This window comes from Orcinus orca, chromosome 14 (assembly GCF_937001465.1).
Source record: "Orcinus orca chromosome 14, mOrcOrc1.1, whole genome shotgun sequence".
Classification (NCBI taxonomy): domain Eukaryota; kingdom Metazoa; phylum Chordata; class Mammalia; order Artiodactyla; family Delphinidae; genus Orcinus; species Orcinus orca.
Genome location: NC_064572.1, coordinates 62,226,174 through 62,239,153, shown reverse-complemented (window position 1 = coordinate 62,239,153; position 12,980 = coordinate 62,226,174). Strand labels below are relative to the sequence as shown.

At 38.2% G+C, this 12,980-nt stretch overlaps 1 protein-coding gene across 4 annotated transcripts in view; it reads right to left on the bottom strand.

The window, feature by feature from the left end:
• The window catches only part of ENTPD7 (ectonucleoside triphosphate diphosphohydrolase 7), a 58,122-nt gene that overhangs the window by 10,336 nt on the left and 34,806 nt on the right, over window positions 1-12,980 (bottom strand). For 3 of the 4 annotated variants that reach the window (XR_007471345.1, XR_007471343.1, XR_007471344.1), the window contains one exon: window positions 11,629-12,494. Coding sequence is in view for 1 of the 4 variants with exons in the window: in XM_049697111.1 (XP_049553068.1) it covers window positions 12,263-12,494 (232 nt within the window). In the remaining 3 variants the exon portion in view is untranslated. Of the gene's footprint in view, window positions 1-7,789; window positions 12,495-12,980 lie in introns of those variants that run through there. The other variant, XM_049697111.1, reaches the window with a different exon arrangement.

Genomic DNA, 12,980 nt, shown 5'->3' with positions numbered 1-12,980 from the left:
GCTCCTGGTGAATGGATATTATCGGAATTATTTTTGTTTGCATTATTCCCAGCACCAGACACATACCAAATATTGCACGAATGAATGGAAAATGGATGATTACAAACTCATGTCCCAGACACTGCTTTCAAAATAAGTCATCATACCTAGAAGATGAAACGGATTTCCCTTAATATTTTCAGAAGTCTCTCAACAATTCTGTCAGTTGTTTTTAAAACATCAAAGGAGATTAATACACCTGGCTTTCTTAATCAACCCAGAATAGCTTTGTCTTTAACTTAGACTGACAAATGCTCTCCATTTTGGCAGGGGTAATATTAGCCACTGCCTAAAGTGATGCTGGCTGCAAAGACCAACACTGATGATCATAATAGGATAGCCAGTTTATCTTCAGCAATCCTTCCAGTCCTGGCATCAATGGTGGGTTGTATACTGGCATATTTCACATATATACCCATGTCCCTGCATAAGAATGCATCCCCTCTCTAATATGCATTGCACATTTTGTTCAACACTGATTTAACAGTATTTATCAGAATTTTAAGAACTGTTCAGTAAAACTATTATTTAATGTGAAGTGTTAGAAAAACATACAAGCTTAGCAACCCCCAAAAGTGATGCCATGCAGGCAGCCTTTGGTTTTTTAAAGCAAAAAGGGAGTTTTTAGTTGTGGATCATAATAAAAAGATGTCTTTCAACACTGCAGGATCCAATGCTCAAGGCAGAAATCATGGAGGAGACAAGGCATATACTTCAGGACTGCAACTAAAGGGGAATTGTAGGATAAGAATTTCAAACACAGCATAATGACAAATTCCAGAAATCAAAGTGTTTGGGACCCTTGCTAGCAGAGAAAGATTTTTATGAAGCTAGTTAGGGCCAGAGCCTTCACCATCAGCAGTCTTCAGAGGCTAAACTCTGGCAGGTGCTCTGTAGGAGGGGCTGCTTAGGAAAGTATCAGGGCTACTTTACACTGGAGAAGTGGAGAGTGGAGAGGAGTGGTAGGCTGCCACAGGGCATACGAGTGGCTTCACTACTTAAACAGGAGAGGCTCAGCTTGCCTGAAGTGATGCATACGTGGCTATAATCATCCTGTGATTCTGAAATTTTTTTCCATTTTGGTCTTTATAAAAATGGCAAGCAACGATTGAATACATTTTAAAAGTAGAAAGCCCTTTAAAAGTATGGGTAATGATTCAATTTTACAAATAAAACGGTATTATTGCTCAGACTTCCAGAGAAACAAAATGGTCAGTGGATGTATTCCTCCTCTGTCCCTCTAATAATGGTACTGAGAAATAATGAAATATTAGGGGGAAAAGGAAACGTGTAATAATATAAGGGAAGTGTATTCGGATATTAAAAAAAAAGAGTCCTCATTTTTTAACAAATATATTTTATAATACCAACAAATCCTCACAAATTTGTCAGAGCATACGGCCCTAGTGGCAGGACTTGAAATTAGCATAACCTGAGACTAGTTTGGGAGAATTTGAAACATTTGCTGCTACTTCTACCTTAATTCTTAATTCCAACTGAAGTTTCATCACATACCACAGCAAAAAGGGAAATTAGATGCTAGTTCTGAATTCGTTTGAAAAGAAGTCTAAAAACAGCAAGAAGAAACAGCACTCTGTTTCTGTAAGGGAGTCCAGGAACTGCCCAATAATTACAACCAAGTTCCTTAATGAGGTAGCTCTAATAAACATTTATATCTTAAATAATTTAGATTGTAACCATAACATGAATTGCTTGGATGCTGTGGTTAAGAAAATTGTACAAAATTAAGCAAATTGTTTAAAAAAGAGATGTCTAAAATTTTAAATTATTGAAAGATATGAAGCTAGAATGGATGTAGTGAAAACCTGATACTATTTTTAACAAAGCACTTCTTTCATATTTTATTCCTAAATGTGAGCAATCACCAATGAGTATCAGAAGCGGTTATAAAGATTGCACATGGTTAGTTGCAGTCAGCTGTATTATATATATTGTGTTGAAACACAGAGTCTTGCAAGAAGATTCTGTCAATGATCATTTCATTGTATTACGACTGTTCTGGGTGTCAATTTCATCATCCGTAAAATCATGGGGGTTAACCAGAAATCTCTAAAGTCTCAGCTTTAAAAATCTCATTTTCTGGAGATTGGTTCAAGATGGAGTAGAAAGACCTGCTGTCACTCCCTCTTGCAAGAGCACCAGAAACAAAACTAACTGCTGAACAAGCATCGACAGGAAGACACTGGAACTCACCAAAAAAAGATATCCCATACCCAAAGACAAAGGAGAAGCCACAATGAGACGGTAGGAGGGGCACAATCATAATAAAATCAAATTCCATAACTGCTGGATGGGTGATTCACAAACTGGAGAACACTTATACCACAAAAGTCCACCCACTGGAGTGAAGGTTCTGAGCCCCACGTCAGGCTTCCCAACCTGGGGGTCCAGCAACAGGAGGAGGAATTCCTAGAGAATCAGACTTTGAAGGCTAGCGGGATTTGATTAAAGGAACTCGACAGGACTGGGGGAAACAGAGACTCCACTCTTGGAGGGCACACACAAAGTAGTGTGAGCATCGGGACCCAGGGGAAGGAGCAGTGACCCCACAGAAGACCAAACCAGACCTACCTGCTAGTGTTGGAGAGTCTTCTGCAGAGGTGGGAGGTGGCTGTGTCTCACCGTGAGGACAAGGGCACTGGCAGCAGAAGTTCTGAGAAGTACTCCTTGGCGTGAGCCCTCCCTAAGTCCACCATTAGCCCCACCAAAGAGCCCGGGTAAGCGCCAGTGTTGGGTCACCTTAGGCCAAACAACCAACAAGGAGGGAACCCAGCCCCACCCATCAGCAGACAACTGGATTAAAGTTTTACTGAGCTCTGCCCACCAGAGCAACAGCCAGTTCTACCCACCACCAGTCCCTCCCATGAGGAAACTTGTACAAGCCACTTAGATAGCCTAATCCACCAGAGGGAAGACAGCAGAAGCAAGAAGAACTACAATCCTGTAGCCTCTGGAACAAAAACCACATTCACAGAAAGAGAGACAAGATGAAAAGGCAGAGGGCTATGTACCAGATGAAGGAACAAGATAAAACCCCAGAAAAACAACTAAATGAAGTGGAGATAGGCAACCTTCCAGAAAAAGAATTCAGAATAATGATAGTAAGATGATCCAGGACCTCAGAAAAAGAATGGAGGCAAAGATCGAGAAGATGCAAGAAATGTTTAACAAAGACCTAGAAGAATTAAAGAACACACAAACAGAGATGAACAATACAATAACTGAAATGAAAATTACACTAGAAGGAATCAATAGCAGAATTACTGAGGCAGAAGAACGGATAAGTGACCTAGAAGACAGAATGGTGGAATTCACTGCTGCATAACAGAATAAAGAAAAAAGAATGAAAATAAATGAAGACAGCCTAAGAGACCTCTGGGACAACATTAAATCCAACAACATTCGCATTATAGGGGTCCCAGAAGGAGAAGAGAGAGACAAAGGACCCAAGAAAATATTTGAAGAGATTATAGTCAAAAACTTCCCTAACATGGGAAAGGAAATGGCCGCCCAAGTCCAGGAAGCACAGAGAGTCCCATACAGGATAAACCCAAGGAGAAACATGCTGAGACACATAGTAATCAAATTGGTAAAAATTAAAGACAAAAAAAAATTATTGAAAGCAGCAAGGGAAAAACGACAAGTAACATACAAGGGAACTCCCATAAGGTTAACAGCTGATTTCTCAGCAGAAACTCTACAAGCCGGAAGGGAGTGGCATGACATATTTTAAGTGATGAAAGGGAAGAACATACAACCAAGATTACTCTACCCAGCAAGGATCTCATTCAGATTCGACGGAGAAATCAAAAGCTTTACCGACAAGCAAAAGCTAAGAGAATTCAGCACCACCAAACCAGCTCTACAACAAATGCTAAAGGAACTTCTGTAAGTGGGAAACACAAGAGAAGAAAAGGACCTATAAAAACAAACCCAAAACAATTAAGAAAATGGTAACAGGAACATACATATTGATAATTACCTTAAACGTGAATGGATTAAATGCTCCAACCAAAAGACACAGGCTTGCTGAATGGATACAAAAACAAGACCCATATATATGCTGTCTACAAGAGACCCACTTCAGACCAAGGGACACATACAGACTGAAAGTGAGGGGATGGAAAAAGATATTCCATGCAAATGGAAATCAAAAGAAAGCTGGAGTAGCAATACTCATATCAGATAAAATAGATTTTAAAATAAAGAATGTTACAAGAGACAAGGAAGGACACTACATAATGATCAAGGGATCAATCCAAGAAGATATAACAATTATAGATATATATGCACCCAACATAGGAGCACCTCAATACATAAGGCAACTGCTAACAGCTATAAAAGAGGAAATTGTCAGTAACACAATAATAGTGGGGGACTTTAACACCTCACTTACAGCAATGGACAGATCATCCAGACAGAAAATTAATAAGGAAACACAAGCTTTAAATGATACAACAGACCAGATAGATTGAATTGATATTTATAGGAGATTCCACCCAAAACAGCAGATTACACTTTCTTCTCAAGTGCACACAGAACATTCTCCAGGATTGATCACATCTTGGGTCACAAATCAAGCCTCAGTAAATTTAAGAAAATCGAAATCATATCAAGCATCTTTTGTGACCAAATGCTATGAGATTAGAAATCAATTACAGGGAAAAAAACGTAAAACACACAAACACATGGAGGCCAAACAATACGTTACTAAATAACCAAGAGATCACTGAAGAAATCAAAGAGAAAATAAAAAAATACCTAGAAACAAATGACAATGAAAACACGATGATCCAAAACCTATGGGATGCAGCAAAAGCAGTTCTAAGAGGGAAGTTTATAGCAATACAATCCTACCTCAAGAAACAACAAACATGTCAAATAAACAATCTCACCTTATACCTAAAAGAACTAGAGGAAGAAGAACATAACCCCAAGTTAGTAGAAGGAAAGAAATCATAAAGATCAGAGCAGAAATAAATGAAATAGAAACTAAGAAAACAATAGCAAAGATCAATAAAACTAAAAGCTGCTTCTTTGAGAAGATAAACAAAATTGATAAACCATTAGCCAGACTCATCAAGAAAAAGAGGGAGAGGACTCAATAAAATTAGAAATGAAATAGAAGTTACAACAGACACCACAGAAATACAAAGCATTCTAAGAGACTACTACAAGCAACCGTTTGCCAATAAAATGGACAATCTGGAAGAAATGGACAAATTCTTAGAAAGGTATAACCTTCCAAGACTGAACCAGGAAGAAATACAAAATATGAATAGACCAATCACAGGCAATGAAATTGAAACTGTGATTAAAAATATTCCAACAAAAAAAAGTCCAGGACCAGATGGCTTCACAGGTGAATTCTATCAAACATTTAGAGAAGAGCTAACACCCATCCTTCTCAAACTCTTCCAAAAAATTGCAGAGGAAGGAAGACTCCCAAACTCATTCTATGAGACCCCCATCACCCTGATACCAAAACCAGACAAAGATACTCCAAAAAAAGAAAATTACAGACCAATATCACTGATGAACATAGATGCAAAAATCCTCAACAAAATACTAGCAAACAGAATCCAACAACACATTAAAAGGATCATACACCGTGAGCAAGTGGGATTTATCCCAGGGATGCAAGAATTCTTCAATATATGCAAATCAATCAATGTGATACACCATATTAACAAGCTGAAGAATAAAAAACCTATGATCATCTCAATAGATGCAGAAAAAGCTTTTGAGAAAATTCAACACCCATTTATGATAAAAAGTCTCCAGAAAGTGGGGATAGAGGGAACCTACCTCAACATAATAAAGGCCATATATGACAAACCCACAGCAAACATCATTCTCAATGGTGAAAAACTGAAAGCATTTCCTCTAAGATCAGGAACAAGACAAGGATGTCCACTCTCACCACTATTTTTCAACATAGTTTTGGAAGTCCTAGTCACGGCAATCAGAGAAGAAAAAGAAATTAAAGGAATAAAAATTGGAAAAGAAGAAGTAAAACTGTCACTGTTTGCAGATGGAAAAAAAAAAAAAGAGAATCCTAAAGATGACACCAGAAAACTACTAGAGCTAATCAATGAATTTGGTAAAGTTGCAGGATACAAAATTAATGCACAGAAATCTCTTGCATTCCTATACACTAACAACGAAAGATCAGAAAGAGAAATTAAGGAAACACTCCCATTTTCCATTGTAACAAAAAGAATACAATACCTAGGAATAAACCTACTAAGGAGGTAAAAGACCTGTACTCAGAAAACTATAAGACACTGATGAAAGAAATCAAAGATGATACCAACACATGGAGAGATATACCATGTTCTTGGATTGGAAGAATCAATATTGTGAAAATGACTATACTACCCAAAGCAATCTACAGATTCAATGCAATCCCTATCAAATTATCAATGGCATTTTTTACAGGACTAGAACAAAAAATCCTAAAATTTGTATGGAGACACAAAAGACCCCGAATAGCCAAAGCAGTCTTGAGGGAAAAAAGCAGAGCTGCAGGAATCAGACTCCCTGACTTCAGACTATACTATAAAGCTACAGTAATCAAGACAATATAGTACTGGCACAAAAACAGAAATACAGATCAATGGAACAAGATAGAAAGCCCAGAGATAAACCCATGCACCTATGGTCAACTAATCTATGACAAAGGAGGCAAGGATATACAATGGAGAAAAGACAGTCTCTTCAATAAGTGGTGCTGGGAAAACTGGACAGCTACATGTAAAAGAATGAAATTAGAACACTCCCTAATGCCATACACAAAAATAAACTCAAAATGGATTAGAGACCTAAATGTAAGACCAGACACTATAAAACTCTTAGAGGAAAACATAGGAAGAACACTCTTTGACATAAGTCACAGCAAGATCTTTTTTTGATCCACCTCCTAGAGTAATGGAAATAAAAACAAAAGTTAAAAAAATAATAATAAAAGAAAAAAATAAATAAAAAAAAAACAAAAGTAAACAAAGGGGAGCTAATGAAACTTCAAAGCTTTTGCACAGCAAAGGAAACCATAAACAAGACGAAAAGACAGCCCTCAGAATGGGAGAAAATATTTGCAAATGAATCATCAGACAAAGGATTAATCTCCAAAATATATAAACAGCTCATGCAGCTCAATAGTAAAAAAACAAACAGCCCAATCCAAAAATGGGCAGAAGACCTAAATAGACATTTCTCCAAAGAAGACATACAGATGGCCAAGAAGCACATGAAAAGCTGCTCAACATCACTAATTATTAGAGAAATGCAAATCAGCACTACAATGAGATATCACCTCACACCAGTTAGAATGGGCATCATCAGAATATCCACAAACAACAAATGCTGGAGAGGGTGTGGAGAAAAGGGAACCCTCTTGCACTGTTGGTGGGAATGTAAATTGATACAGCCACTATGGAGAACAGTATGGACGTTCCTTAAAAAAGTTAAAATAGAATTACCATATGACCCTATAATCCCACTCCTGGGCATATATCCAGAGAAAACCATAATTCAAAAAGACACATGCACCCCAATGTTCATTGCAGCTCTATTTACAATAGCCATGTCATGGAAGCAACCTAAATGCGCATCGACAGATGAATGGATAAAGAAGATGTGGTACATATATACGATGGAATATTACTCAGCCATAAAAAGGAACAAAACTGGGTCATTTGTAGAGACTTGGATGGATCTAGAGACTGTCATACATAATGAAGTAAGTTAGAAAGAGAATAACAAATATGGTATATTAACGCATATATGTGGAAACTAGAAAAATGGTACAGATGAACTGGTTTGCAGGGCAGAAATTGAGACACAGATGCAGAGAACAAACGTATGGACACCAAGGGGGGAAATTTGGTGGGGGGGGATGAATTGGGAGATTGGGATTGACATGTATACACTAATATGTATAAAATGGATAACTAATAAGAACCTGCTCTATAAATAAATAAAATAAAATTCAAAAAAAAGTAATGTCTAACCAATAGTCCTAGCACTTTCATAGAATTTTTTATCATAAAAGCACATTACAAAAATCAGCAAATAAGTCAAACAAGTAAAAATGTAACTCTAGGAAGCTAAAGATGTTTATTTTGTAAAACTTCACCAGTTGGGATAAACTGGGACAGACCAATCTGAATTCGTTGAAAGTATGAATCATGGAATATTTTAATGTGATTTGAACTGGGATTTCAAAGTGTTCACAGGTAGAGTTTCTTAAGCACTGATTTCAATAAATAATTGTCAGTAGCATAAAAAAAAAATCTCATTTTCTGAAATTGATGTATGATGATTGCTTTTGGAAAGTCCATTCCCACCAACCTTAATGTCAGGGACTATGGATAAAGTAGGAAATGACCACTGGTTCTTTTGGGCAGCCTGATCTTCTAAACCAAAGGCCACAATCCTCTTCCTGAAACTACTATATCACTTCTCTACCTTCTCTGCCTTTAGTTCTTTAGGCCAGTTTTTCTCCCTTTGGAACTGGCCTCAGATCATCTTGTCCAGCCATCTTGTTTTATAGATGAGAAATGAACCACAGAGGGCAGGTGACTTGCCTGGGGTACCAGAGCTACTTAATGACAAAGCCAGGGCTAAAATCCAAATCTGCTGTTTCCAAGCCTGCTGTTCTTTGCCCTAAATCACACCACCCACTTGTCTTTCACCCCTGACAAAAAGCAGAACACAAAACTATGAGAATAGGGGTGAGGGGGGCAGCTAGATAATACCAGTGAGAAGTTATTGTATCTCAAAAATATAAATATGGAGGTGATAATAAGTGTTAATGCCTAAACTGACTAGCTTAGCAAGTGTATGGCAGACTCAACCACATTTTAATAATCACTGCCTAAGGCCTCTGAAGTTAAAGAAAGCTCTTAGGTTGAGGAGGCAGAGGCAGAATACTTTGGATAACATTAGAAGAATAAATACAAGGTTGGGGGAAAGTGCCTAAAATTTCCTAGACCAAGGAAAATCAATTCAAGGAGCTAAGGTACAGAGAGAAAGATGGTATAATTTGGCTTAGAATTAACTGCAACTTAAGTGAATGTAATGCCAAATAATTGGGTATTATACATATTTTTATTATGTTCTCATGATAAGAATTCAGAGAAAAGTGATGGGATGTGCCAACATAAAAAATAATAAAGCCTCACTCCTGTAAGCCACTGGCTCGACTTTGACATTTGTGACCTATCTCAGTAATTAAAGCACTGAAACAGTTCAGGTTCACTGCTGCTGTTATAAGGAAGACTGCTTGGTAAGATTCAAAGGAGCCAGTGGAATGTGAATTTTATGAAATCATAATTATTTTCACATGAGAACCGCTCAAAATGCAGAAATGCAAATAGAAGTCTTTAAAAATCTTTTAAAACTGAGGGCAAAAACAGGGTTAAAGGGAAGATAGACTGTCTGATTCTATAAGTAAGAATATTTCATTTTGAGAAAGTAATATATATAACTGGCACTCAGCAAGGGATAAATGGCTTCTGTTTCTAGCTAATGAGATTTGATTTAAAATTTTTAATTGGGAGCAATGGACGAAGCTCAGGAACCAGAACCAGGAGCAAATACTCAGTTTTTCTGAGGGGTATGACAAAAATTCGTCCTTCTTATTTTTATACCATGGAACTCTAAGATGCCTTACTCACTGCAGTAGACAAGCCTAGATCCTATAATATTAAAATAATAAAAGGATATAACACTAAAAAAATTCAGGGCTTCCCTGGTGGCGCAGTGGTTGAGAGTCCGCCTGCCGATGCAGGGGACACGGGTTCGTGCCCCGGTCCGGGAAGATCCCACATGCCGCAGAGCCGCTGGGCCCGTGAGCCATGGCCGCTGAGCCTGCACGTCTGGAGCCTGTGCTCCGCAATGGGAGAGGCCACAACAGTGAGAGGCCCGCGTACCGCAAAAAAAAAAAAAAAAATCAAAGACTAATTAAAATAAATTAAGAAATACATTTATATGGAAAAAATGATAAACAGATATCCTGAGTTTCTCAACTATAAAAAGAACACAATAATCTGAAAGGTTATCATGCTGAGCAAATAATATACATAAAATTCTTAAAGATGTGTCTGGTACACAATAAGTGCTTTGCAAATGGTAGCTATTATCATAGCCAGGATGAAGAATAACTTTTGAGCTCATTAGATTGGACTAATCACCACCTCCTCCATGCTTCAGTTTCATTCTGAGCATACAGATGTGATCACTGTTAGCCAACTAGGCAGTTTTTGAGATCTTTGACTAGATCACACAAGAAAACCAAAAATAGTATTTGGAAACCAAGGTGAGGGGAAAAGAGTTACCTGAGTAGGCAATGGCTAGCAAAACATACTATGACATTATTTATAAGCAGCATTCATAAGGCAAGGGGTCACTCACAGTACAAAGATAAGAAGTCAAAGAAAACCAAGGCAATTTAGAAATCTTAAAAATTAAAGGAAGCTGTGACATAAGCCCTAATGAAAAGTAAAAAGTACTTCCAAAGGAACCTGTAAGACTCTTTGCTGGAACCATTTTTATCTAATTTGAAAACAATTCAAGACTCATGATCTTTTCACCTACCAACCAAGAGTCAGTATACTTATTTTCAACCCAGTATAGTTCTAGGAGGATTTGGATTTATTTTTCTTGGTTTTATGAAGCACTTAATTCCTTTCTGCTCCCAGTATGGAATTTATTTTTTAAGAATTCCACTTTCTTTTCCCTTTAAAGTCAAGGACCTTTCCCCTACTCATGTAATCCTAGAACTCAAAGCTGACAAAAAAGAAAACTGTTTTAACTCTGGGAGCATATTCTTGGGCAGGACATTTAAGGCTACATAGAGGAATGGTTATTAACGTATAAAGAAGGTTCCACGGGGATGAAAAAGAAATCCTTGTGCAATTTGAAGGCTAAATGCAGAGAAAAAGCAAAGCTCCTGAAGGGTAGGAGATAAAAATGTAATTACTATGGCTTTTCCTCTCTCCCCATTAATGGAAATGCTGTTTATGACTGAGAAATCTCTTAAAAAATATTCTGAAAGTTGCCAGGTAGATTATTAACAGATTTATCTGTTTATTCCAAAGTTTGGGATTTGCTTCTTTTCAAATATTCCAAGAGTCAAACTGAGAGAACGTCTGTTTCTCAGAAAAACATTAATAAATAAGAGCTTGGATTTATTGCCTTTGTCCACTCTCCTGATACTGTTCTTTCCTTCTTTAAAAACAATCCAAATGCATCCCTTCCCAAAATGCATATTGATCTTAGCAGTGAGATAAAGGAACTCTTTTTTTTTTGAATCTTCCCACATAAGGACTCATAAAAATAGGCCTAGAGGACAGTGACCTGAAACCAGAAAAATCTAGGCCTCCAATTCCCATCACAGTCTCTCCAACCCTACAAGCACACTTAAGGTTCAAAAAGAAAAATTAATGCCCAAACAGCCTGTGAGGCACATAGACATGGAAAAATTTTCTATCCTGGTCTTACCAGGCATCAGATAACATATTGTTAAAATCGTCAATGGACCATTCATTTAGAAAGGGTTCTAACCTTTTAAAATCACGAACTAACATCAGCAACAGTATGTCAGGGATCTTGGACCACACTCACAATGGCTTCTTTGTCGAGTAAGCAAAGAAGCTGTGTTATTTTGGTTGCCTGGAAATTCGTATTTGTTCCGCTGAACTGCAAAGATCTTGGATCCCTATTAAAGGCTGTGGATCTCCACATAAGTGATATCTCTGTTACAGAGAAAGAAGGGGCTGCTGCACTTGCTAGAATGTCTTCGGCTTTGAATCAGATGCTCCAAGTTTGGTTTCAACCAGACTTCCAGTGTGCCCAATGCCAAACTTCAAGCTTTAAGCAAGGGGAGAAACGTCTAGATCCCAGGAGCACACCAAATCACTCAGATAAAGGAGTAGAAGCATGCTTCAATTGGACTAAAGTTGGTTCCCTTTGTTAGCACCAATCTCTCATTTAGTTCTTCATAGACTAAATTACAGCTTCTCTCAGAGAAGAGGACCTGGATATTGAGAATGAATTAAAGTAGGTATTAAAGTAGAAATTTCAAGGCCAAATATCCACAAAGTCAGGCAAAGCAGCATCTGAGGCCAGTACCAGAAAGTGGTGGAATTCAATGGGCAGCAATTCTGAATACTTGAGTTCCCCTAGAACCTGTCCAGCCTCATGGCCCAACCTGTACCCCAATCATGGGCACCACCTCCTCGATCCACAGTAAGTCCAATGGGGTTGAGGCTCGACTTTGTCGGTGGTGAATTCGGCGTAGCCGCAGAAGGTACAGGATGATGGCCAGTAGCACCACCAGGATACAGGCGAAGAAAAGATAGTGGTTGTACACAAAGGAGAGACGGAACCAGCTACCATGGGCTTGTCGGGCACCTTCCTGCCGTAGCTCCCTAAGGAAGAAGGTGGAAAGAAATGTTAGTTTAGGAGAGAAATATTTATGCCAATTTAAAAGGCCCAGAGGTTTTACCCATTTACTCCATCCATGTAAACATGCTATAATACCAGCTCCACAGAGCAAGCAAAGCTGAAGCATGTCCCCAGGCCCAGAGCTGGTGTGTGTGATTCCTTCTGTACCTTCCTTTCCCCGGCCTAGAGGGAGCCTCACAGGCCTACCCCTCTAAAATCTGGAGGCAAAATTAGAAGCCAAAGAAATGAACAGTAAGACAAGACTGGTCATCTGTCAAATAAGTCTTAGCAGTGACCCCATACCACCCTGGCCTACACAGTTTGTAAATATGGTGCTAATGAGTAGGGTGGCCCCTGAATCTAATCAAGAAATCAGAGCATATCTAAATCTTAAAAAAAAAAAAAAAAAGTTGCTGTGCTTCCTGAGCATTTAGGATTTGTCTAGAGAAAGCTGTCACTTAATCAATTGT